We start from the raw sequence: 27,282 nt of genomic DNA, 5'->3' as shown, positions 1-27,282 counted from the left end.
GACAAATTGTAATTACCCTAAGCTCAGGCAGATGCATGGTAGAAAATCCCCCAAGTGAAATACACTACGGCGGAAATAAAATACCCTACGGCGGAGCTCGGTTGCAATTTGTAAATACGCGTGGCGGGTGGCGCGTACACAGTCGGTGGAGTACAGCGGTGACGGTAAATATTGTATTGGTGCATTTTAACTTGTTTGTGCCATGAATAACTATCAGCTATGAAATCAGGAGGTCAAATTATGTTATGTGATGTGCTTTTTACTATCACTTGAGGTTCGCAACGAAAGTAAAGGCTACCGGTCCTAAAGTAAATAAATACCATCGGACCTAAAGTTTGATTCTTATGACCTATTTGATGGACTTTTTCCATTAGTGAATGGCTATGCCAATGAACATTGGCCTTTTCTGTGCTACATTCACTAGGTACCTGCCTGTGCTATGATTTTTTTGAAATATGTGATTTTCAAATAATGTTCATGTGTTATTTTTGTGTATGGCTTGCACCTTTGCTTACACCTAAGGTGAAGGGCCTTGCTTACACCTATTGGTAAGTGATGTTGCTGTGCTGACCCAACTAACCTGACTGAACTGTCTTATCTTCTTCACAGGACTGTTGCTGAGTAGGTAACCTTCAGTAAAGGAAGCCGAAGGGAGGAATCCTAATTTGAGAGCTGGCAATATCACAATATAATTGGTTTTGCTGCCATAATAGGGTGACCATCTGCCCTAGTCAGGTCCTGTTGACCCTCATTGTGTCAACGAGCTGCAGTTGTGTGACTATGGAGGCTGACCACACGCCCAACGAGTTCCCGTTCAGTGCTGCGGGAGGCGCCGAGCTGCTGGCGGTGCCTCTGTCCTATGCCACCTCTTCGGATGGCAGACAGGTGGGTAAACCTAGGAGCGGGATTACGATATGTTCCATAGCAAGCTTTTGGTTAAAGGGACCCTCCCACCTTCAAAAAAGTTAATGAATTGGCACGAAAGTGATGTCGCTCGGTTCAGAAAGAGCGAAAACAAATATCTACCAAATTTCATCGAAAAATATTCACCGGTTTTCAAGATATTAGACTTTTACTTTTGTTTACTTTTTGGGATCTCCGCTGTTCCTAGCGACTTTATTTGAAAGTGAGGCATTTGTTGCGCGCAAAGCAGAATATACCACCGCGTGCTACCAAACGTTTTAGTAAAAGATTTAAAAATCGTTAGATCTCCGCTGACGTCACAAATTCTAAGGGGGCATACCAATGCACTAGCCCCTTAGAATCCGAAAACTGCAAGTTTGAAATTCCATATCTCCGAATTAAAGCATTTGTCGATGTTGTGAGTGCCCAAACCGGTATTTGCAGGCCATGGCCACCAATTTGGCTATCTCAACTCAACTAATGTTAAGGTGGGAGTGTCCCTTTAAGGCTCATTTATCAGTTCTTATGATGGTAGAAAATGACCTTATGCTCATGATACAATGAAATGATATTAAAATAAGTCCAAAAAGTATTATAATATAATACTTTTGGACTTATTATAATACTTATAATACTTATTATAAATATTATAATACTTTTTGGACTTATTTTAATATCATTTCATTGTATCATGAGCATAAGGTCATTTTCTACCATCATAATATTCATAATTATGCTCAAACTAGCCATAGCTCACCTCCAACGAATTTATCAGTTCTATTATAAGGCCCACACTTAATGTCTATAAAGTCTAAACATAAGAGCTGTGTGTGTACAAATCACTTGCAATTTTCAGCAGGGCACTTTGGCTGTAAAGTTGCAATTGAACAGATAAGTAAATACTTTTGCCAAATTGTCAGGGAACTCAGATTTGTTTTTCAATAGAAAAACACAATTCTAAAGAATAGTGTTTTAACTATTGACAACAAACCTTCGGTTATGATTGACAGGGAAAGGGATTTCTGGAGGACTCACATTTCAATTTACTGTTCACCTTGCCCCTTGCTCCTCACAAACCATATTTACCAAGTCCTTCCACACAGGTGAATCATGCTCTTCCAGAGGTGGTGTTATGGGGGTATTTTCTTTCACATTCATATCTACCATGTGTCACCCACAGTGGATATTAACTCTCATCTTCCCCACAAGAAATAATAACTGTCTCTCCCTTCCCCACATGTGGTTTTTACCATGTCATTCCTTCCCCACAGGAGATATTAACCATATTTCACAGGTGGTTTTTACCATCATCCCATCCCATTTACCGTGCTATCCTTTCCTCTCCCCACAGGAGAGAATTACCATATGTTCCCTCCCCGTGGGCAGTTTTTACCATATACCTCCCTACATGAGACATTTACCATGCCTCCCTCTCTACACACCTGATATTTACTCTGCTCCTCACAGGTAGTATTTACCAGGTCTTCCCAGGATCCTCATAGGTGTTATCGACCACACTTCCCTCCCCACAGGTGGTATTTACCAGGTCTTCCCAGGCTCCCCACAGGCGGTACCTATTTGCCCATCTTCCCTCCCCATAGGTGGGTATTTACCAGTTCTTCTCTCCACCTAGCTGGTGTTATTTACCACCACATCTTTCCCTCCCCACATGTGTCATTCACCACAGCATCTTTCCCACCCCACAGGTTGTGTTCACCAGGGTTGTGCTCGACTCAAAAAAATTTGCCGACTCGACTCATCATTCAACTTCAGAAAGCCCTGACTCAACTCTGACTCAAACAAGGAGCTGATTTTTTCCCTTGACTCGACTCATGACTCAAGCGGCTCAATGAAAATATGAGTCGACTCAAACTTGACTCATTTTTTTTTTTGTTGAGTCAAGTAAGTTGACTCAAAATTGACTCAGATAAAAAAGTTGTTGAGCGGGGCGGGGGTGAAAAAAAAAAACTCCGGCAGCAGGGCCAGGGCAAAGTTGTTAAGCGGGGTGTGGGGATAAAAAGCTTGTTTCTAGAAAGTTGAGTCAGCTGACTCATTGTTTGACTCAACTCGATGTCAAAATTATTTTACTGACTCAACTCTGACTCAACTCAACGCCTTAATGTTTTTGTCCAACTCAACTCTGACTCAACTCAACAGCTCAACATTTTATGCGACTCGACTCAAATCTGACTCATTTGAGTCAGAGTTGAGTCAAATTTCTGACTCGACTCATGAGTCAAGCACAACCCTGGTGTTCACCACATCTTTCCCTCCCCACATGTGTCATTCACCACATCTTTCCCTCCCCACAGGTGGTACTTACCAGTTCTTCCCTCCCCACATGTGTCATTCACCACATCTTTCCCACCCCACATGTGTCATTACTCATTCACCACCACATCTTTCCCTCCCCACATGTGTCATTCACCACATCTTTCCCTCCCTGCAGGCAGTACTTACCTCATCTTTCCCTCCCCGTGGGTGTCATTCACCACATCTGTCCCTCGCCGCAGGTTGTGTTCACCATGTCCACCGCTCCGGGCCAGCCCCAGTCAGACGGCTCCGGCTCCGTCCCCACCCCCCACCTGCAGCTGATGGCCGACCCCGGCGGGCTGCTCGAGTCGCTGAAAAACGAGGCGCTGGTGTCTGTTGATGCGTTCGACGGGTTCGCTGCACATTCGGAAACCGTGGCAGGTGGGTGACTGTTAGTGGATGGTCGAGGGTTCGAATCCCGGGCGCCTGTTTGGTTGCCGTTTTTTATCAACATGCTGTATCTGCTTTCCTCTATAAGGAAGTTCATTACTGGTATTTCTTGGCCTCTCATTGGTAAACCGCTCAGACCACGTGAATGCGAATAATGAGATGTCAAGAAAGAACAAGACTGGAAGCTTGCTGACAAAAACAAAGAAAGGGCAGCTGACTAGCGCCCTGGTGATGGCAGGTTTTTGAGTCAGTCATGGCTACTTGTGGAATACAGGCAACACGTGTGGGTTCTTACATCAGATATCCGGTTAGAGGGGATGGTCTCATGTCCAGTGGGTGCTGGTTGTGTTTTGTGTTGTGGTTTGGTTAGGCATGTCACACTGGTTAATGTGGTTATGGCGAGCAGGGGCGAGATCAACCTAGGGTACCCCTAAATCTAGTTTTCTCACCGGCTTTAGGCCACTTATTTTTCATCCCTTGGCCTTTTCAACAAAAAAGAAAACATTTGCAAAAAAAAAGTGCGGTATTCCGTCTCAAAGTTGTGGGGCACCAGGCCCCAGAGTAGGGGTGGGTGAGGGCAGTGGGGGCAAGCTGCCCCCACTGCCCTCCCCTCCCCCCGGTTCCCGCGCCTATGATGGCGAGTGAAGGCGAGGAAGAGAGGCCGGTGGAGTCCAATCGAGGGATTCAAATACGTTTTGCAAATCCTGCGGCATTATTCGTCTTCCCAATAACTCGCAATCGTCTTTCAGACCATATTTTATGTTTTGTTGTTTGTGCTTTGCGGGCACTCAAGCTGTGAAACCTCGAATTACTTTTGTGCAGTGCAGCAATATATCTCAGTTCTCACACTGTCCATTTGACACACTGCTCTACCACCTAGTGGCGGCGCGTGCAACTACTGTCTACCAGCCCGGCCACGAGATGCCGTCGAACGCGGAGCTGGCGCACGCCGTTACCGAGCTGCAGCTACAGCAGTACGAGACCACAGAGGAGCCGCTGGATGTACAGCACGAGCACCAGCATCACGATCAGCAACAGGAGAAGCAGGGGAAGGAGCAGCATCAGCAGCAGGAGCCACAGCAGCCGAAGCCGTGCTTTGCCAGCCACAGTAGTCTAGTCGAGGTTATCAACAGGTGGGTAGTATATTATGCATTTTTGTGGGATATGTATGGCACGAGTACCTCTTATCATATGCATAGTACTGTTGCAATTCATGATGCAATGGTGGTATGATGCAGTAGTCTCAGTATCGGGCATAACAATTGACATGTCTGGGCTGAATGTCTCTTTTTGCCTTCCAAATACCTCGATTTACCCTATTTTATCATATCGCAAATCAAAGAAAGCTCTTTTTCATCCAAGACGTCCTCCTAAATCACCATTTTCTCTAATTTCAGACCAAACGATGCACTCTGCTTCATTTGCGACACATCTACCTCCGCCAACCTCGTGGAACTATTCGGCGAGGCCAACATTCTCGCCGCCTCGAAAACGCCTCTTTGTATGAAACTGGAGAGTCTTCTGGGCTGTACACTGCCGGCCGAGACTGTACACAGTGACGTCATATGTGTGACGTGCCTGGGCGTGCTGGAGACTCTGGATGGTGTGGAGTGTCACATTCAGGTCAGTGACCTGGGTTATACACGGGGCTTCGGATATACTTTTGATGGAAGTAAATTGAAGGTGTTTGCATACACGTAGATTATTAGCTGAGATGCAGTATGTTGAATAGTGTTTTATGGTTATATCATGCAATTTGATTACAATATTATCGTTTTTAGCTATTTGTACTAATTGAATCTGCTGCATTTTAAATATGAGCGACTATGCGAGCTTATATTTTGGCGACTCACTATTTCAAAATAGGTGGCGTACTCCACATTACATATTAGGCATGGTTTCCATGTAGTCATGCTAAGACGGTGCATGCTTTGTTATTCCTAATAAGTGATGCCTTTGATGACTAAACTGGATTTATCGCTACTGAAATGCCCCTAAAATGCCTAACTACGGAAAATTGGCACTCATTCATCCCTTAAGTGCGTTATCTAACCCCCTTTTGTGCAGTGGTGTGTACCCTCGTCTGTCATGTGTAGCTCATGATCTACCTACTTATCTAACCCTCCTCTCCACAGGAGATAGCTACCTACCTCAGTATCTACCCCCCCTCCACATGAGATAGCTACATCAGTATCCCTCCCCCCACAGGAGATGGCTACCTACCTCAGTATCTACCCCCCCCCCCCTCCCCACAGGAGATAGTCAGCTACCTCAGTATATACCCATCTCCCTCCACAGGAGATAGCTACCTCAGTATCTACCCCCTCTCAACATGAGATAGCTAGTAGCTACCTCAGTTTCTACCCCTCCCCCCCCTCCACAGGAGATATCTACCCCAGTATCTACCCCCTCCCTTCCCATAGGAGATATCTACCCTAGTATCTACCCCCCTCCCTTCCCATAGGAGATAGCTACCTCAATATCTACCCGCCCCCCACAGGAGATAGCTACATCAGTATCTCCCCCCCCCCTCTCTCCCACAGGAGATGGAGACCCGCTGCCGGGACCTCTCCCGCCGGGTCCGACGTCGGTTTACCCGTACCGTCCGTACCCACAATCTCACCTACAACGGCTGGCTACCGGAGACAGACCTTCCGGCCGAGCCGGCGTCTGAGCTGAGCGGCGCCAAACCCGGACTGTGTGCGGGGGTGGGGTCGGGAGGTGGGGAGGTACTCGGGGATAGTGGGGGAGGGGGTGGTGGGCAGACAGGGGAGGGGGAGGGGGCTGGAGATGGCGGAGCTCGGAAGGCGGACGGAGCCGAGGGCGAAGAGTGGATGGAGGAGGCCGTGGAAAGGTGAGATATGTTGTGGTGAGACTGGGTCACGTGAGAAAATGGAGGGTGAGATTTCTCTATTATAAATTTAAGCTGTATGATGTTTAATACTAAACTGCAATGTTGACGTCGTTTGTTTTGGGATACAGCTATCCTTGGTTTAATTAGTTATAAAAACCTGAACTCTCTGTCTCTGAGTTGAGTCCCGAATGAGCTGTCGCATCGCTTTCTTTCTCGACACCTTTCTCTGTCTCGTGTTCTCCTCTATCCTTTTTATCTAGGTTTGAGTAAGCCGACGTTTCAAACCCCATACCGGCCAGTGCGCTGAGTTCACTGATGATCCTGTCTGCTTGTTGTATGTCACCCCTCTAAGTCCCGTCTGACCTTGGGTTGCCCTTGACCTCTGTCTGACAGTGTGCCGGGGTCACCGGCGCCACCCGACCTCTCTGACCCTGATGACCCGGACTACACCGAGGAGCCTCCCACCAAGTCGCGCAAGGCCAAGGGAGCGGCGGCGGCAGGAGCGAGCAAACGCAGGCGGAAACAGAGAGGGGTGAGTGGCGACCAGGGCAGCGGAGTCGACGGATTTTAGGGTGACTCCGACTCAGACTCAGACTCCGGCTTCAAAAATCGACTCTAACTCGGAGTCCGAATCCGACTCCGACTCTGTGCGGTTCTATTAAAATATATATTATGATAATGAAGTTTATAGTGGAGATGTTTTTATCTTGCCTGAAACGATCCCTTGTGCGTTCCAAAGCTTTGCGTTGCAAATATGCATTACAAACAACATGCAGAATTAAAAAGCAGGTTCTGGGAAATTCACCGTCTTCTGCTTCGTTCGCTGAAAATGTTCGTCTAACACAGCTATAGTTCGTTTTTTTTTTCAAAAGGACTCTGGCTCCAAGTATGTTTTTCGAAAAAGCACGCGTTTTAGCGAGCAAAACGAGCAAAAACTGAACCTGAGAAACTCGAACGTCGCCTTATTTTAACATGTGAAGTATTCCCGACAATTTCCATACGTGCGTTTTGGAGCTAGATATGAGAACAGTGGTGACGTCATGCTGTCGAACTTGTATTGCAATGTAACGTATAACTATCATGGACGAAATCACTTACTCGAATATAACCTCGGCAACAGTGAAAAACGAAGTTTCCCCCAAATTCGTCAAAACTTTGGCCCATCGTACGGACATTGGGTGCCTGCTGCCATCAGTGACGTCATCATAGTATACTAATTTTTCAAGACACAATTTCCGGGTACTTACCGTGCACAATTTGAAATCGGATATTTTTACGGTAAGAAATTCTTGGCCAGACGCTGAAGCTGCCAAAACTCACGTGAGAGCTTCGATAATGCACTTGGAGCCAGCGTCCTTTTGAAAAAAAAACGAACTATAAATGTTTTTTTTTTCGACAAAATATAATTTCGAGCGCAGTGTCAATCAAACAGGTGCAGTGCATGACGTTGAGCCATGCAGCGTTGACTCCGACTCTGGGCAGAACCTGTCGACTCCGACCGACTCCGACTCTGACTCTAACTCCGCAGCACTGGTAGGGACAACCACAGGACGATGGATGTGTTATTTGTCATGGTTGGAGTGCTGTAACTACAGGTGCCGGGGTTACTATTGCGCTTGCTCGCTCTTCTGGAGAATGTCTTCAAAATTGTTGTGTCTGTCTGTCTTGATTGTCTCTCTCTGTCTGTCTAAGGGTCTGCCTAAGGGTGAGTATTTGGGGCGGTTGTGTTGGTTGAGGGCTTGGCTGCCACATTCAGGTTGATAGTTGTCCAGGAACTTGGCGACAATGCAGATGTTTAAAAAATAAATAAGTAAAACAAACGGACTGCAGAACATAGCACAATGAACAATGCACTTGTGATCGAATTCACCTGTTTATGTGTATACAGCTGGGAATGTCAAGCTGCAATGTTTCAGTGATTCCGTTTGTTTGTGTCAATTGTTGATTTTCGATTCAAAACCCCCCTAACATCAGGGACATGTGATGTCTATCAGACTAACCCAAATGTGGCTATACCCTTTGACCACCCGGCATCACCTGCCTTGACCTCGAGACCTCTCGGCCTTATAATCTTGACCTCATTACCCTAAGACCTCGTACCCCTCGACCTTACTTATAGCCCTGAGCTGGTGAGTTGGTGACCCGTCATCCTCTAACCCTGTCCCCGACACCCCTCAACCTTAAACCTTGACCTTTTGACCCTCGACCTAATAGCACTGACCTTGTGACCCCTCAACCTTTAACCTTGACCTTTTTACCCTCCACCTTATGATCCCCACCTCGACTGATCTCTCGACCTTATAACCCTGACCTCATGACCTCTACCTCCTTGACCTCGGGACCCGTCGTAACCTTACAACGCTGACCCCACGACCCCTCCGTCCCCCCACAGGCCACCAAGGCCCGGTGTAAGGTCGAGGTCGACGACCCCCGCCACCCGGGCAGGACCAAGTTTCGTTATATCTACGACGACGAGTTTCACTGCGAAATATGCGGCAAGGCCTTCGCCTGGAGGGGGCACCTCGTCAAACATATGCAGGTGAAAATGAGGCGGATTAGTGCAGATTGGTGTGTCTTTTGTGCTGCTTTTGTGTGTATTTGGTGAGCGTTTTAGGTTTGCTTGTAGGTTTTTTGTAGATGATAAGCGTTTTAGGTTTTCTTTAAAGCTTTGTGTCGATGTGTATTTATATTTTATTCAAAGCAGAGCGTCGATATATGCATATACGCATTGCAGTTTGCACAACACGCTCTTAAAGGTAGTGTGCCACCTTCCAATCTACTATACTATTTGTGAAATGAAACTCTGTCTGTCTGTGTATCTGTTTGCACCGTGCAGAGGGGTGCTTTGACGCCGTGCACAGGTCAAACGGTGCGGTCGAGAGGGCTGAAATTTTCGCACGGTGTTGATGACGTCACGGGCACGTGCGGTGTCGTGTTTCGAGTCCCGGGGGGTGGATGGTTCGCACGTGGCACGCGCTGGAAAAGTGCGTATTTCTTCACAAATTTGCTCGGTCTTCAAGGCATTTGCAGCCGGGTTCGATAAACTTTGCAACTAAAATGCATGGCAAGCGGCGGCGGGTGCCTCTCATTTGCAGATTGGCAAGTTATTTATTTTGATAAACAGAGGCGAATGAAGGTGTTGATTTTCGGTAAATAAAGACAGTTTTCACTGCGCTTAACCGAATGCACCACGTTTGCCATAGTGCGCAACATTTGTCACGATGCGCCATTTTTGCCGCTAACCGCACAACTTTGTCAAATATGGTCCGAATCCGATAAAGGTGCAATTCGGTGGAAGGATGCATGACAAAATGACAGGTACAAATGCGCCACGTTTGTCGCAACGCGCCACATTCGTCACAAGGCGCTATTTCCATCAAATACGATTAAGAATAATGGAATTACACGAATAGGAGCAGGGTTAGGAACTCTTTTTTTAGTTCATCAGTTTATCTGATAGTCTGTGACCTCACATGACCCAGTGGTAGTGGTGGTAGTGTAGTGGTAGTAGTATTGGTAGGAGTAGCGGTAGGGGTAGTGGTAGTATTAGGGGTAGTATTAGGGGTAGTGGTAGGGGTAGTGGTAGGGGTAGTGTTAGGGGTAGTGTTAGGGGTAGTAGTAGGGGTAGTGGTAGGGGTAGTGGTAGGGGTAGTAGTAGGGGTAGTAGTAGGGGTAGTGGTAGGGGTAGTGGTAGGGGTAGTGGTAGGGGTAGTGGTAGGGGTAGTGGTAGGAGTAGGGGTAGGGGTAGGGGTAGTGGTAGGGGTAGTGGTAGGAGTAGTTGTATGGGTAGAAGTAGTAGAAGTATGGTACAGGCCGATCGAATGTGACGTGGTGACCTATGCGACCTGGCCTGACCGAAGGTGACCTGGCCTGACCCAGTGTGACCAGAGATGGCCAACTTGACCTGACTTGACCCCGCATGACCCAAATTTCATCCAACTAAGCCCTCAGAATAGGTATGTTCAAAATTTTTCTCTTCACGTTTCCGTCCATATCTCTGCTTCGACGACAGATCAATTTAAATCAAACACCATTCGAAAGCAAATTGGCTGGTGCCGCATTTTCTGGCTACGCCGCGAAGCAAGTGGCGCAGCCGCTTGTCTATATTACTATTTGAGGAGGGCGTAGTTTCTGTCTATTACGAAGGTCGCGACATGGTGCTACGTAGCGCGGGTTACAGATCACACCGTTGCACCTACCGCGCTGAAATTTGCGCAAGTTATAGAACAAGGATGGACAACGTGCCTTTGAGCGGTCTCGGCTCGATCGGATCGATAGCGAGCGCGTGGCGCGTGCCCAAAAAGTGCAAATTCGCGTCATAGACTTTACATGTATAAATCGGCTGGCAAAAACGGGCGAAAATGGCTAAATTTGCCCGACACGGGTCCGTTCCCCGTGCAATATCTCGGTAGCCGTGCGCCCGATCGGCACGGGGAAAACAGCATCGTGTAGAGAATCGAACGGGCAATCGAATAGTGTGCGGTGCAGGGGTGGCACGCGCCACGTGCAAGTGTGAGGGCAATTTCATTTCAAAAAGTGCCATTTTAAACGGATTTTGGAATTTATATTAATTTCAGGTGATCGTCAGACGGAATGAGTTGAAACAGCGCCTATTAGCAATAAAAATGTACCGTCTCTCATGGAAAAATTGTGAAAAGCTAATTGATCAAAAACAATGTGGAAAAAATCGCTGAATTAAAATGGTATTTGTCCATAATGTGCCACTAAAAAGATACACGGGATTTGCTGCTTAACCTGATACGCTTGACAATTGAAAATGCTATCATTAGAAAGAGTATTCAATTCTCTCCAAGATCCAATCATCACGTTTGCATGACAAGCAACAGTATTCTTTAAAATATAAATGTTTTAAACCTCTGCAAAACGATTTTTAGCGAAAATTATCTACGCCTTTCATTTGTCTTAAAACTACGCACCTCAATTATAAAGCACATTTGACAGATTCTGAAGTGGAAAGCATGCTTATCAGACACGGGCACCTCGATGCGGTGGATATTTTTTCCACAAACCAAAACGTTTAGCCGTCAAAAAGCAATCGACCGAAATGGATAGATCACCCAACCGACACAAGAACAACCGAACACCCGCCGATCGAAAATATCCCTTTTCGCGTTGCGGAGCACGCGGGTCACCCTAGTGATTTCCCATTTTATTTTTCCTAGGATAAGAAGCTTCTGTTTTTACCTAATATCGCAAAAAACAAAACAAAAATGGGCCTGGAATAGTGCCTTTTTCGCCTAAAAGTTTATCGGTTTTTCGATATGTATAACAACTGTAGTGGGCTGACCTGCAAACAGGCGTCGGCAACAATCACGAATGCGGCGCACATGTGACAATAAGCAAAGGGCATTATAGAGTTACGACGTACGGGAATGAGATATCAGCTGTCTTATCGTAGGCAACACAATGTCGAACTTAAACTGTAAGCCTGTATTGGTATTGTTTCTTTAATTTGGCTGTCGAACATTAATTTATGGTTTGAAATATGATTTTATGTAAAATAATGGATATGAAACAGCCCTCTCTTAAGTAATGACCCCATTTCACCACACGGAAGTGGCAGCAATGACAATGATCAGCTGACGCATTTTTCTCGGCCGAAGTCAGAGCGCGCGGCCCGACGCACCACGCGTATTTGGAAATTCCGACCTCGACGAGCATCAGAAGCCACCTAACAGGCGTGTCCGAAACCGCAGGAGATGATGATGAACGGGTTTATCGAAACTTGATTGGATGAGCCTATCGGTAATAGCGATTTTAGTGTGTGCATTTATTGTTCATAGTGGTGTGAAATGTTGTTGGGGTACGACCGACAACCCGTCGGGGCGAATTTCGCACTGGGGTACTCAAAATTTGAAGAATTTAAGACGTTTCCATGAGTTTTGAAGGTATGGATAAGTTCTAAAAATCCGGTTCTCCTTATCCGGATCATTAACTCCATACGGTGCAGGAAAGCTGGCACACTACCTTTAACTGATATTTAATATTCAGTTTGATATTCTGCACAAAGCGCGTGATATTTTCTAACAACATTTATGCATTAATTTCTTACGATAGATTTCTCGCCGATTGGTAGGACAGATAAAGTACGGGTCAGGTAAATCAAGTCAAGCCTACGGTCAACACCTTATTTAACGTCTTCCTGTGTTGGTTTTTACGTTCTGTACCTCCTATATGTCTCAGTATAATCCATTGCGTGCAAATCATTTGCATCGTAGTGCACCCTGTAGTAAGACACCAACGGTATTCAACCCAGCTACGACTGTTGCCCACATTTAGCAGATTATCAGTTTATACCCTAGCATATCATAGCATCACACCAGTAGCACGCCTATGTACCTCTGTTGTTACAGACACACACGGGTGAGCGGCCTTTGAGCTGTGAGATCTGCGGACAAACTTTCCGATGGACCTCACATCTTACCGACCACCTCAGGCGTAAGTAGTAACGGAAAATGTGAGATGTTACGGGGTGGAAAATGTGAGATAGTCTCAGGGAATGTGAGACAGTTACTTACTAGGGAAAATCGAGTTTTGTGGGTTACGGATGGAAATATGAGACAGCTATGACACCAAGGTAAATGCGAGATGCTGTTACCGGCCGAATTATAAATGTGCGGTAGTCAAACTGTGAGATAATGATGGGCCGGCGGAAATCTCAGATAGTGAGCTATGTGCTACTGACTGGGCTGCTGCTAACGAACGAGCTTAGAAGAGCGAGCGAGCGAGCGAGTTAAAGTGCGGTTTATGTTTTCTACTTTCGATATATTTTACTTTAAAGGTCACTAAGTTGGGGTTTCAACGCTCGCTTGTTATGAGCTTTTTACACTCCGTACTTCTGTATGTATAGTCGACTACAGAATGATGTTCCACTTTTCACAGGCAATTATTTGCCTGGAGTGGTAGGCTGTGCCGCATCACACGGGCTGAGTTCACAAATTACAGCTTTGTCCCAATGCTCACAATCGACACGCTTAATTGCGTGATAAACGGTACAACTTAGCGCTCCGGTCAACTGATAGCTTCTTAGGAGTGGAACATCATTCTGTAGTCGACTATACCCTGTAGTGCCTCCCTACATTACCTCCATAAATAACTGTCAGTGACATGTAATGCGTGCCCTGTTCTTAGGACACAAGAACGAAAAGCCCTTCATCTGCAGTATATGCGGAAAAAGCTTCGTGTCGGGCAACGTGTTCAAGGGACACATGCGCACGCATACCGACGAAAAACCCTACATGTGCGGGGTAAGTGAGAATATGAAACCCTACGGCCTACATATGTGGGGTAAGTGAGAATACAAACCCTACTGTGAGGGGTAAATGAGAATATGAAACCCTACATGTGCGGGGTAAGTGAGAATATGAAACCCTACATAGGCGGGGTGAGAACATAAAACCCTACATATGCGGGGTAAGTGGGAACGAAAAACCCTAGTCGTGTGGGGTAAGTGAGAATAGAAAACCCTACATGTGTGAGGTGAGTAAGAATATAAAATCCTACATATGCGGGGTAGATAGAAACGAAAAACCCTACATATGCGGGGTAAGTGACCTGAACATAAAACCCTACATTTGTGGGTTGAGAATATAAAACCCTACATGTGCGGGGTAGATGGAAACGAAAACCCCTACATGTGCAGGGTAAGTGCGAACGAAAAACCCTACATGTGCGGAGTAAGTGGGAACGGAAAGCCGTACGTTGGTGTGATAAGCGGGAACGTAAAAGCCTATGGGTAAATGGCCGAAGTGTACAATGGTTGCGATTGCCAAATGATATGAACATCCACGTGATTAAATATTGAAGATTGACGACAGCCTTTCTGACGATGTCTGCTGTATTTACTGCATATTACATCAAAATCATGACTATAACGTTTATCTAACTCCCTTCTCTTTTGACAGGTCTGCGGGAAACAGTTCCGCGATAGCAGTAACCTCCGAAAACACGAGTGGGTTCACTCGGACAAACGGCCACATCGCTGTGAGCCCTGTAATCGGGGCTTCCTTACCACCAGCGCATTGAAGGTACACAACCGTACTGCGCACGGGGAGAACGCAGCGAAAGGAAAGAAAAAGGGCAGCGCAGTCAATACTGTGGGATGAGGGCAGACGCGTTGTGAATGGGGTGTGATGATAGAAAGTATTTAAAGTCAGGGAGTATTGTGTATTGTGAGTGACAAAGAATCGGTCTTCGTTTTGCAAAGACCATCTATTTTTATATGTTCACTATGAGTATTTTGTATTGTTTTGGACGCTGCTTTCGTGCTACGTCACTTGTTTTGAAGAGTGCGTTTTGTCGATCTAGAAGACATGACATTTTGTTTGAATTTCTTGTATATTTTTTACATTGACTCATCGCGCCAAAGACTGCTGATGGAAAGTAATGCCGTCATTTTGGCGATCCTGTTCAGTTATTTAATGTCATCAACATTGATGTCGTTATGCCATATCATTATGTCAATGTTTCGATGTGCCAGTCACTGTCAATCAGTTTTTGACTCGCGGTATTTCAAACAGTCTTCGATTAACAACCATCTACTGTTGTCCTGAGCTGCTGCTGTTGTTTCAACCTTTTATACTGTGTACGCCGGTTGTGTTATGCTCGGCTTTGCGAGGCAATGTATTGCCTCACAACATCTCGCGGCTACAATGGGATGTTGCATTTCATGCCAAATTGACATGAGGCCATATGTCGGTACCATGTAATACGAGCCTCGTATACCGTTCGATATTTGCGGGCTTCTGCGTGTCATGTAGTATTCTCGGTAGATATTGCACATCTCGCTAAAAGTACAAATAAACGTGTGTAGTTATTATTAATGTTATTGGTGCTCGTTTTTTATGTCTATGATGGAATTCGCCACATCGTGTTCGCGTGTTCCTGAGTTTTCTTGGTTTATGTACAAATCAAATTCAGGGTTTTGATCTTTTGGTAAGCAGTTTCTTGTCGATTAATGATGACTTCCTTAGTTCAATTCGAATTTCTCTTAAAGGTAGTGTGCCAGCTTTCTTGGACCATATGGAGTTAATGACCCGGATAAGGAGAACCGGATTTTTATAACTTATCCATACGTTCAAAACTTATGGAAACGTCTTAAATTCTTCAAATTTTGAGTACCCCAGTGCGAAATTCGCCCCGACGGGTTGTCGGTCGTACCCCAACCACATTTCACACCACTATGAACAATAAATGCACACACTGAAATCGCTATTACCGATATGCTCATCCAATCAAGTTTCGATAAACCCGTTCATCATCATCTCCTGCGGTTTCGAACACGCCTGTTAGTCCAAATACGCGTGGTGCGTCGGGCCGCGCGCTCTGACTTCGGCCAAGAAAAATGCGTCAGCTGATCATTGTCATTTCTGCCACTTGCGTGTGGTGTAATGGGGTCATAACTTAAGAGACGGCTGTTTCATATCAATTATTTTACATAAAATCATATTTCAAACCACAAATTAATGTTCGACAGCCAAATTTAAGAAACAATACCAATACAGGCTTACAGTTTAAGGCTCGACATTGTGTTGTCTACGATTAGACAGCTGATAACTCATTCCCGTACGTCGTATGGTCGTAACACTATAATGACCTTTGCTTATTGTCACAAGTGCGCCGCATTCGCGATTGTTGCCCGACGCCTGTTTGCAGGTGAGCCCACTACAGTTGTTATGCATATCTAAAAACCGATAAACTTTTAGGCGAAAAAGGCACTATTCCAGGCCCATTTTTGATTTTTTTTACGATATTAGGTAAAAACAGAAGCTTCTTATCCTAGGAAAAATAAAACGGGAAATCTTTCAAAGGTGGCACACTACCTTTAAGTGTAAGGGCATGATTGTCTTTTTGAACGATGCATCAATAGAAATAAAAAGGTTTAGCACTATGTTGCATCAGTCCGATCTAACCCAAAGACCTCCATAAAGGCCCATATTAGTTAGGGTCCTCTGCCTCCTTGATAACGACGCAGCTGGAGCTCGGGTTATATACTTATTGGTAGCTTTAGACCCCTTGGACAACGTCCAAAAATAATCTTCATCAGCCCCCAAGTGTGTAAATTGGTGGGTGGTAGTTAACAAGGGTAAAGGTAGTTAACAAGGGTAAGGGTAGTTACAACGGTGATAGTTGACACTGCAGTGCAGTGCAACTGTTTTCCACCGAATCACTGCGTAGCTCGGAAACCCCTCCCCGATACACCCAAAACACCGACTCGCGGCGGCGCAATATATTATTCCGTATTCTCCTAGCCATCTTGGGACACGTCTCGTCTTTAAAACGCCTCGCGCACGCGGCAACCGCCGAGATAGGTCTCTCAATTATTACTTCGACGGCCTGCGGGTACAAAATCCGAGTACAAAATTTGTACGTACACGACGGGACGACACGAGCACAAGAGCCGAGTCCGATCGCGATTCGGGGGATGGCACTTGTCAGACTCACGCAATCCACACGCATACTAACGCGCACACGCACACATAGGCGACTCGGATCGCGGATTGGCACTGGTTTCGTCGTATAGAACAACGTCGCACGACGGGGTACGAATTCAACATTCACCGTAGCGCAACAACGCAGGTAGCGGCATCGGCGAGAGGGTTATTTACCGTACGGCGGCCACGGCCGCTGGCTGTGGCGTCACAGATCAATGTTAACCGTACACACACGCTGCAGGGCGGAATCTGACAACTACGGACCGGGAACTAAGTATATGCAGCGGCATAAGGCCGGTATAAAACGCCCTACGGTGTCTAAGGTAGCACGTAAATGTAAATGAAGGTACACGCTGTCGCTAAAGCTAAAACTCAATCAAGCAGCTCTGTTCGAGGCTCTTCGATTAGCCATGGCTAACCAATCAGGAACGAGCATCAGCAAAATTAGAAGTAGCCACAACTGCCGCTTACGCGTCTCGCGAACAGTTTCTTCACTGAACTGACAAGTCGGCAAACAATCGAGTTTCGAAGAAAGACAAAGCTATCAATACTAAACGATGTACAAACAGGATTTGCTGCGCTAAACTCGGGTTGCAGCTGCTGCGGCACATGCTCTGTCTACATTGGCAATATACAGCAAAACAGCGCAATATCCACCGCATCAGTCGACTCTTCACTCTTCAGCACTGAATGGCGCACGATGCAAAGGCGGTACCCTCCACGGACGCGGGTTCAAATCCCACGAGGTGCCGACTTTTCCGTGACACTCACCTCTCAGACAGCTGAGGTGAAGTATGACGTCACGACCGACCCATTTTGACGTCCTATGTGATGAATTCTGACGCCATGAACAATGACGCCATTAGTCTTCAGGGAGACTGGAAGCATTATCTCTGGCGCAATGAGTGAGAACCAGCGTCCAGATTTGATTTTCTCACATGCATCCACTTAGTAGGAGTCACATGCCCTTCAATATGGCCACTAACACGCAAACACACGCTCGCCGATGTAAGCAAGTACGCTCATACGCGCACATGTGCGCTTGAACGCACGGGTGAACTCGCCCCTAGTCGAGCCATTCGTCAAAACTTATGACCACTTTCATCTCACGGATCCACTACTCATGCCTCCTTTCGCACTTGTCACACTCTTCCGCCGCTCCAGCGCGATAAAACTTTTGTCGCTGTCGGGATTCGAACCCACACTCGCGCGATGTTTTTTTGTCGTCTCCTGGATTCGAACTCACGCTACAGGTGGACTCCTGCTGTGGTGACGGCGTGTAGCTCGTTCTTCAGCGCGGTGATCAGGTGCTTTTTGACGGTCAGAGCGCGTAGGCGGGCGCCGGGTTTCTGGCGCCAACAGTCGCGCATGATTCGCGCCAATTTCGTCAGCGCCTGCAGAGGGAACGGGTGTCAAATCGACGACGATTTTCACTTTTATTACGTGATTTTGGTGAAAACAAAGGAACATGTCCTGAGGAAATACAAACATAATCGAAGGCTCTTAGTTCATTAATATCAGAAATTCACTGTTTTCTTTTTTTCTTGCACTGAGCATTTATCCTAACTGCTACTAAACGTCTAACTAAATAAATAACACGACGGATCACGTGAAACAAATTACTGGCAAAATCGGAAAGAACGAATTTCCTGAGGCCCCTAAAGTCTCAACCACCGCCAACAAAACTCATGTGCTTCAGCAACCGGCGAGAGAATATCCTCCTCCTCAGTCCTCGATCCCTTGCTAGGTGGGAATGTCTGACAACCTCGCTGCCCGCCGTCCCTCCCTCCCTATTTTCCTAGCGGATCCAGAAAGGCTTGGACGCTACAGGGGGGGGGGGCAAAACAGTTCAAAATTCCAAAAAATCATAACTTCGATTCCTTACGCACTGCTTTGCAGTTTCAATGTAACTTTTTCTCATAAAATCTATTTAGTTTTTTATTCTGGAAAAAACGAAACCTTTCGTCCATTTCGGACTTCCCCACCCCCAAGTGGGGGACATTTGCCCCCAAATGCCCCCCTGGACTCGCCAGCGCCTCCTCTCTTTCTCTTTCCTTCCCTCTCTCTCACCTGCGACTTGCTCCATCTCTCTGCAATGGGAGGCCGCACTTGTTTCTCACAGACCAGCTGATGCATATCGTCAAAGCTCGGGTCGGCTGGCACCATCCCGGCGTAGGGCACCGCATACGGCTCGTAGTCGCGCATCTTGTCTCCCGTGGCACTCCTAGAGAAAGATAGGGGAAGGGGGGGTCAGGGGTTAGAGACCTGTGATTTTTACTCTGCACCTGAAAAGGGGAATAGTTTTACTCTGAAAAGAGGAGAAGGAATAGTCACGAACTTTGTCCCCGGTAGCTGCACTTCTAATGGGAAGCCTTCTTAATCTCTCCACACAGAGCAGAAATCAGAACGGAGATCAGAGTATGCGAGCGCTCGGCTCTGATCTCTCTCTCCCCTCCCCCTCCCTCCCTCCCTCCCTCCCATCCCCTCCCCTCTCACCGTCTGGTTATCTCCCACATGACCAGGGCCAGGGAGTACATGTCCGCCTGTTTGAACACCTCTCCCCTCCCCTCTCACCGTCTGGTTATCTCCCACATGACCAGGGCCAGGGAGTACATGTCCGCCTGTTTGAACGCCTCTCCCCTCCCCTCTCACCGTCTGGTTATCTCCCACATGACCAGGGCCAGGGAGTACATGTCCGCCTGTTTGAACGCCTCTCCCCTCCCTCTCACCGTCTGGTTATCTCCCACATGACCAGGGCCAGGGAGTACATGTCCGCCTGTTTGAACACCTCTCCTCCCCCTCTCACCGTCTGGTTATCTCCCACATGACCAGGGCCAGGGAGTACATGTCCGCCTGTTTGAACACCTCTCTCCCTCCCCTCTCACCGTCTGGTTATCTCCCACATGACCAGGGCCAGGGAGTACATGTCCGCCTGTTTGAACACCTCTCCCCTCCCCTCTCACCGTCTGGTTATCTCCCACATGACCAGGGCCAGGGAGTACATGTCCGCCTGTTTGAACACCTCTCCCCCCCTCTCACCGTCTGGTTATCTCCCACATGACCAGGGCCAGGGAGTACATGTCCGCCTGTTTGAACACCTCTCCCCTCCCCTCTCACCGTCTGGTTATCTCCCACATGACCAGGGCCAGGGAGTACATGTCCGCCTGTTTGAACGCCTCTCCCCTCCCCTCTCACCGTCTGGTTATCTCCCACATGACCAGGGCCAGGGAGTACATGTCCGCCTGTTTGAACGCCTCTCCCCTCCCCTCTCACCGTCTGGTTATCTCCCACATGACCAGGGCCAGGGAGTACATGTCCGCCTGTTTGAACACCTCTCTCCCTCCCCTCTCACCGTCTGATTATCTCCCACATGACCAGGGCCAGGGAGTACATGTCCGCCTGTTTGAACACCTCTCCCCTCCCCTCTCACCGTCTGGTTATCTCCCACATGACCAGGGCCAGGGAGTACATGTCCGCCTGTTTGAACGCCTCTCCCCTCCCCTCTCACCGTCTGGTTATCTCCCACATGACCAGGGCCAGGGAGTACATGTCCGCCTGTTTGAACACCTCCCCCTCCCCTCTCACCGTCTGGTTATCTCCCACATGACCAGGGCCAGGGAGTACATGTCCGCCTGTTTGAACACCTCTCCTCCCCCTCTCACCGTCTGGTTATCTCCCACATGACCAGGGCCAGGGAGTACATGTCCGCCTGTTTGAACACCTCTCCCCTCCCCTCTCACCGTCTGGTTATCTCCCACATGACCAGGGCCAGGGAGTACATGTCCGCCTGTTTGAACACCTCTCCCCTCTCACCGTCTGGTTATCTCCCACATGACCAGGGCCAGGGAGTACATGTCCGCCTGTTTGAACACCTCTCCCCTCCCCTCTCACCGTCTGGTTATCTCCCACATGACCAGGGCCAGGGAGTACATGTCCGCCTGTTTGAACGCCTCTCCCCCTCTCACCGTCTGGTTATCTCCCACATGACCAGGGCCAGGGAGTACATGTCCGCCTGTTTGAACACCTCTCCCCTCCCCTCTCACCGTCTGGTTATCTCCCACATGACCAGGGCCAGGGAGTACATGTCCGCCTGTTTGAACGCCTCTCCCCTCCCCTCTCACCGTCTGGTTATCTCCCACATGACCAGGGCCAGGGAGTACATGTCCGCCTGTTTGAACGCCTCTCCCCTCTCACCGTCTGGTTATCTCCCACATGACCAGGGCCAGGGAGTACATGTCCGCCTGTTTGAACACCTCTCCCCTCCCCTCTCACCGTCTGGTTATCTCCCACATGACCAGGGCCAGGGAGTACATGTCCGCCTGTTTGAACGCCTCTCTCCCCCCTCTCACCGTCTGGTTATCTCCCACATGACCAGCGCCAGGGAGTACATGTCCGCCTGTTTGAACGCCTCTCTCCCCCCTCTCACCGTCTGGTTATCTCCCACATGACCAGGGCCAGGGAGTACATGTCCGCCTGTTTGAACACCTCTCCCCTCCCCTCTCACCGTCTGGTTATCTCCCACATGACCAGCGCCAGGGAGTACATGTCCGCCTGTTTGAACACCTCTCCCCTCCCCTCTCACCGTCTGGTTATCTCCCACATGACCAGGGCCAGGGAGTACATGTCCGCCTGTTTGAACACCTCTCTATCCCTCTCACCGTCTGGTTATCTCCCACATGACCAGTGCCAGGGAGTACATGTCCGCCTGTTTGAACGCCTCTCTCCCCCCTCTCACCGTCTGGTTATCTCCCACATGACCAGGGCCAGGGAGTACATGTCCGCCTGTTTGAACACCTCTCCCTCCCCTCTCACCGTCTGGTTATCTCCCACATGACTAGGCCAGGGAGTACATGTCCGCCTGTTTGAACGCCTCTCCCCTCCCCTCTCACCGTCTGGTTATCTCCCACATGACCAGTGCCAGGGAGTACATGTCCGCCTGTTTGAACACCTCTCCCCCCTCTCACCGTCTGGTTATCTCCCACATGACCAGGGCCAGTGAGTACATGTCCGCCTGTTTGAACGCCTCTCTCCCCCCTCTCCCCTCTCACCGTCTGGTTATCTCCCACATGACCAGTGCCAGGGAGTACATGTCCGCCTGTTTGAACGCCTCTCCCTCCCCCTCTCACCGTCTGGTTATCTCCCACATGACCAGGGCCAGGGAGTACATGTCCGCCTGTTTGAACACCTCTCCCCTCCCCTCTCACCGTCTGGTTATCTCCCACATGACCAGGGCCAGGGAGTACATGTCCGCCTGTTTGAACACCTCTTCCGTCCCCTCTCACCGTCTGGTTATCTCCCACATGACCAGGGCCAGGAGTACATGTCCGCCTGTTTGAACACCTCCTCCCCTCCCTCTCTCACCGTCTGGTTATCTCCCACATGACCAGGGCCAGGGAGTACATGTCCGCCTGTTTGAACACCTCTCCCCTCCCCTCTCACCGTCTGGTTATCTCCCACATGACCAGGGCCAGGGAGTACATGTCCGCCTGTTTGAACGCCTCTCCCCTCCCCTCTCACCGTCTGGTTATCTCCCACATGACCAGCGCCAGGGAGTACATGTCCGCCTGTTTGAACGCCTCTCCCCTCCCCTCTCACCGTCTGGTTATCTCCCACATGACCAGCGCCAGGGAGTACATGTCCGCCTGTTTGAACACCTCCTCCCCCCTCTCTCACCGTCTGGTTATCTCCCACATGACCAGGGCCAGGGAGTACATGTCCGCCTGTTTGAACACCTCTCCCCTCCCCTCTCACCGTCTGGTTATCTCCCACATGACCATAGGCCAGGGAGTACATGTCCGCCTGTTTGAACACCTCTCCCCTCCCCTCTCACCGTCTGGTTATCTCCCACATGACCAGGCCAGGGAGTACATGTCCGCCTGTTTGAACGCCTCTCCCCTCCCCTCTCACCGTCTGGTTATCTCCCACATGACCAGGGCCAGGGAGTACATGTCCGCCTGTTTGAACACCTCTCCCTCCCCCTCTCACCGTCTGGTTATCTCCCACATGACCAGGGCCAGGGAGTACATGTCCGCCTGTTTGAACACCTCTCCCCTCCCCTCTCACCGTCTGGTTATCTCCCACATGACCAGGGCCAGGGAGTACATGTCCGCCTGTTTGAACACCTCTCCCCTCCCCTCTCACCGTCTGGTTATCTCCCACATGACCAGGGCCAGGGAGTACATGTCCGCCTGTTTGAACACCTCTCCCCTCCCCTCTCACCGTCTGGTTATCTCCCACATGACCAGGGCCAGGGAGTACATGTCCGCCTGTTTGAACACCTCTCCCCTCCCCTCTCACCGTCTGGTTATCTCCCACATGACCAGGGCCAGGGAGTACATGTCCGCCTGTTTGAACACCTCTCCCCTCCCCTCTCACCGTCTGGTTATCTCCCACATGACCAGGCCAGGGAGTACATGTCCGCCTGTTTGAACACCTCTCCCCTCCCCTCTCACCGTCTGGTTATCTCCCACATGACCAGGGCCAGGGAGTACATGTCCGCCTGTTTGAACACCTCTCCCTCCCCTCTCACCGTCTGGTTATCTCCCACATGACCAGGGCCAGGGAGTACATGTCCGCCTGTTTGAACACCTCTCCCTCCCCTCTCACCGTCTGGTTATCTCCCACATGACCAGGGCCAGGGAGTACATGTCCGCCTGTTTGAACACCTCTCCCCTCCCCTCTCACCGTCTGGTTATCTCCCACATGACCAGGGCCAGGGAGTACATGTCCGCCTGTTTGAACACCTCTCCCTCCCCTCTCACCGTCTGGTTATCTCCCACATGACCAGGGCCAGGGAGTACATGTCCGCCTGTTTGAACACCTCTCCCTCCCCTCTCACCGTCTGGTTATCTCCCACATGACCAGGGCCAGGGAGTACATGTCCGCCTGTTTGAACACCTCTCCCCTCCCCTCTCACCGTCTGGTTATCTCCCACATGACCAGGGCCAGGGAGTACATGTCCGCCTGTTTGAACACCTCTCCCCTCCCCTCTCACGTCTGGTTATCTCCCACATGACCAGAGCCAGGGAGTACATGTCCGCCTGTTTGAACACCTCTCCCCCCCTCTCACCGTCTGGTTATCTCCCACATGACCAGGGCCAGGGAGTACATGTCCGCCTGTTTGAACACCTCTCCTCCCCTCTCACCGTCTGGTTATCTCCCACATGACCAGGGCCAAGGAGTACATGTCCGCCTGTTTGAACACCTCCTCCCTCCCTCTCACCGTCTGGTTATCTCCCACATGACCAGGGCCAGGGAGTACATGTCCGCCTGTTTGAACACCTCTCCCCTCCCCTCTCACCGTCTGGTTATCTCCCACATGACCAGAGCCAGGGAGTACATGTCCGCCTGTTTGAACACCTCTCCCCTCCCCTCTCACCGTCTGGTTATCTCCCACATGACCAGCGCCAGGGAGTACATGTCCGCCTGTTTGAACACCTCTCCCTCCCCTCTCACCGTCTGGTTATCTCCCACATGACCAGGGCCAGGGAGTACATGTCCGCCTGTTTGAACACCTCCTCCCCCCTCTCTCACCGTCTGGTTATCTCCCACATGACCAGGGCCAGGGAGTACATGTCCGCCTGTTTGAACACCTCTCCCCTCCCCTCTCACCGTCTGGTTATCTCCCACCTGACCATAGCCAGGGAGTACATGTCCGCCTGTTTGAACACCTCTCCCCTCCCCTCTCACCGTCTGGTTATCTCCCACATGACCAGAGCCAGGGAGTACATGTCCGCCTGTTTGAACACCTCTCCCCTCATCACCGTCTGGTTATCTCCCACATGACCAGGGCCAGGGAGTACATGTCCGCCTGTTTGAACACCTCTCCCCTCCCCTCTCACCGTCTGGTTATCTCCCACATGACCAGAGCCAGGGAGTACATGTCCGCCTGTTTGAACGCCTCTCCCCTCCCCTCTCACCGTCTGGTTATCTCCCACATGACCAGGCCAGGGAGTACATGTCCGCCTGTTTGAACGCCTCTCCCTCCCCTCTCACCGTCTGGTTATCTCCCACATGACCAGGGCCAGGGAGTACATGTCCGCCTGTTTGAACGCCTCTCCCCTCCCCTCTCACCGTCTGGTTATCTCCCACATGACCAGAGCCAGGGAGTACATGTCCGCCTGTTTGAACACGCCTCTCCCCTCCCCTCTCACCGTCTGGTTATCTCCCACATGACCAGGCCAGGGAGTACATGTCCGCCTGTTTGAACAGCCTCTCCCTCCCCTCTCACCGTCTGGTTATCTCCCACATGACCAGGGCCAGGGAGTACATGTCCGCCTGTTTGAACGCCTCTCCCCTCCCCTCTCACCGTCTGGTTATCTCCCACATGACCAGAGCCAGGGAGTACATGTCCGCCTGTTTGAACACCTCTCCCCTCCCATCTCACCGTCTGGTTATCTCCCACATGACCAGAGCCAGGGAGTACATGTCCGCCTGTTTGAACACCTCATCTCCCCTCCCCTCTCACCGTCTGGTTATCTCCCACATGACCAGGGCCAGGGAGTACATGTCCGCCTGTTTGAACGCCTCTCCCCTCCCCTCTCACCGTCTGGTTATCTCCCACATGACCAGGCCAGGGAGTACATGTCCGCCTGTTTGAACACCTCTCCCCTCCCCTCTCACCGTCTGGTTATCTCCCACATGACCAGAGCCAGGGAGTACATGTCCGCCTGTTGAACACTTCTCCCCTCCCCTCTCACCGTCTGGTTATCTCCCACATGACCAGCGGAGTACATGTCCGCCTGTTTGAAAACCACCTCCCCCCCCTCTCACCGTCTGGTTATCTCCCACATGACCAGGGCCAGGGAGTACATGTCCGCCTGTTTAAACCCATCTCTCTCCCTCCCCTCCCACCGTCTGGTTATCTCCCAATGACCAGAGCCAGGGAGTACAGTCCGCCTGTTTGAACGCCTCTCTCCCCTCCCCTCTCACCGTCTGGTTATCTCCCACATGACCAGGGCCAGGGAGTACATGTCCGCCTGTTTGAACGCCTCTCCCCTCCCCTCTCACCGTCTGGTTATCTCCCACATGACCAGAGCCAGGGAGTACATGTCCGCCTGTTTGAACAGCCTCTCCCCTCCCCTCTCACCGTCTGGTTATCTCCCACATGACCAAGAGGCCAGGGAGTACATGTCCGCCTGTTTGACACCTCTCCCCTCCCTCCACCGTCTGGTTATCTCCCACATGACCAGAGCCAGGGAGTACATGTCCGCCTGTTTGAACGCCTCTCCCCTCCCCCTCTCACCGTCTGGTTATCTCCCACATGACCAGAGCCAGGGAGTACATGTCCCGCCTGTTTGAAACAGCCTCTCCCCTCCCCTCTCACCGTCTGGTTATCTCCCACATGACCAGGCCAGGGAAGTACCTGTCCGCCTGTTTGAACACCTCTCCCCTCCCTCTCACCGTCTGGTTATCTCCCACATGACCAGGGCCAGGGAGTACATGTCCGCCTGTTTGAACACCTCTCCCCCCCCTCACCGTCTGGTTATCTCCCACATGACCAGGGCCAGGGAGTACATGTCCGCCTGTTTGAACACCTCTCCCCTCCCCTCTCACCGTCTGGTTATCTCCCACATGACCAGGGCCAGGGAGTACATGTCCGCCTGTTTGAACGCCTCTCCCCTCCCCTCCCCTCACCGTCTGGTTATCTCCCACATGACCAGGGCCAGGGAGTACATGTCCGCCTGTTTGAACACCTCTCCCTCCCTCTCACCGTCTGGTTATCTCCCCACATGACCAGGGCCAGGGAGTACATGTCCGCCTGTTTGAACGCCTCTCCCCCTCACCGTCTGGTTATCTCCCCATGACCAGGCCAGGGTACATGTCCGCCTGTTTGAACACGCCTCTCCCCTCCCCTCTCACCGTCTGGTTATCTCCCACATGACCAGGCCAGGGAGTACATGTCCGCCTGTTTGAACGCCCTCTCCCCTCCCCTCTCACCGTCTGGTTATCTCCCACATGACCAGGCCAGGGATACATGTCCGCCTGTTTGAACACCTCTCCCCTCCCCTCTCACCGTCTGGTTATCTCCCACATGACCAGGGCCAGGGAGTACATGTCCGCCTGTTTGAACACCTCTCCCTCCCCTCTCACCGTCTGGTTATCTCCCAGACCAGGCCAGGGAGTACATGTCCGCCTGTTTGACACCTCTCTCCCCCTCCCCTCCACCGTCTGGTTATCTCCCACATGACCAGGGCCAGGGAGTACATGTCCGCCTGTTTGAACACCTCTCCCCTCCCCTCTCTCACCGTCTGGTTATCTCCCACATGACCGGCCAGGAGTACATGTCCGCCTGTTTGAACACCTCTCCCCTCCCCTCTCACCGTCTGGTTATCTCCCACATGACCAGGCCAGGGAGTACATGTCCGC

At 50.0% G+C, this 27,282-nt stretch overlaps 2 protein-coding genes across 6 annotated transcripts; one reads left to right on the top strand and one right to left on the bottom strand.

The window, feature by feature from the left end:
- The first annotated feature begins 110 nt into the window (after positions 1–110).
- LOC122376476 lies at positions 111–15,307 on the top strand. The gene is made up of 11 exons (XM_043356356.1): positions 111–164; positions 610–885; positions 3,417–3,597; positions 4,487–4,739; positions 5,004–5,229; positions 6,150–6,460; positions 6,854–6,992; positions 8,853–8,999; positions 12,835–12,919; positions 13,613–13,728; positions 14,386–15,307. Exons 2-11 carry the CDS (start codon positions 781–783, stop codon positions 14,584–14,586), a joined length of 1,764 nt encoding a protein of 587 aa, XP_043212291.1. The 5' UTR covers positions 111–164; positions 610–780; the 3' UTR covers positions 14,587–15,307.
- A 1,387-nt stretch (positions 15,308–16,694) lies between these two features.
- LOC122376480 (bone morphogenetic protein receptor type-1B-like) lies at positions 16,695–26,196 on the bottom strand. Of its 5 annotated transcripts, none has more exons than XM_043356364.1 (3): positions 26,159–26,196; positions 18,985–19,138; positions 16,695–18,308 (listed from the first exon to the last, which is right to left on the bottom strand). In XM_043356364.1, the coding sequence occupies exons 1-3, from the start codon at positions 26,176–26,178 to the stop codon at positions 18,162–18,164; spliced, it is 321 nt and encodes a 106-aa protein (XP_043212299.1). In that variant the 5' UTR covers positions 26,179–26,196; the 3' UTR covers positions 16,695–18,161. The 5 variants fall into 5 exon arrangements, with proteins under 5 accessions (XP_043212299.1, XP_043212298.1, XP_043212300.1 ...); XM_043356363.1 differs by lacking the exon at positions 26,159–26,196 and adding an exon at positions 26,080–26,133; XM_043356365.1 differs by lacking the exon at positions 26,159–26,196 and adding an exon at positions 23,134–23,154.
- Positions 26,197–27,282: the final 1,086 nt, after the last annotated feature.

The sequence above is a fragment of the Amphibalanus amphitrite genome, unplaced genomic scaffold, assembly GCF_019059575.1.
Source record: "Amphibalanus amphitrite isolate SeventyFive unplaced genomic scaffold, NRLGWU_Aamphi_draft 002160F_arrow, whole genome shotgun sequence".
Classification (NCBI taxonomy): Eukaryota; Metazoa; Arthropoda; class Thecostraca; order Balanomorpha; family Balanidae; genus Amphibalanus; species Amphibalanus amphitrite.
This window is presented reverse-complemented; position numbering and strand designations above follow the sequence as displayed.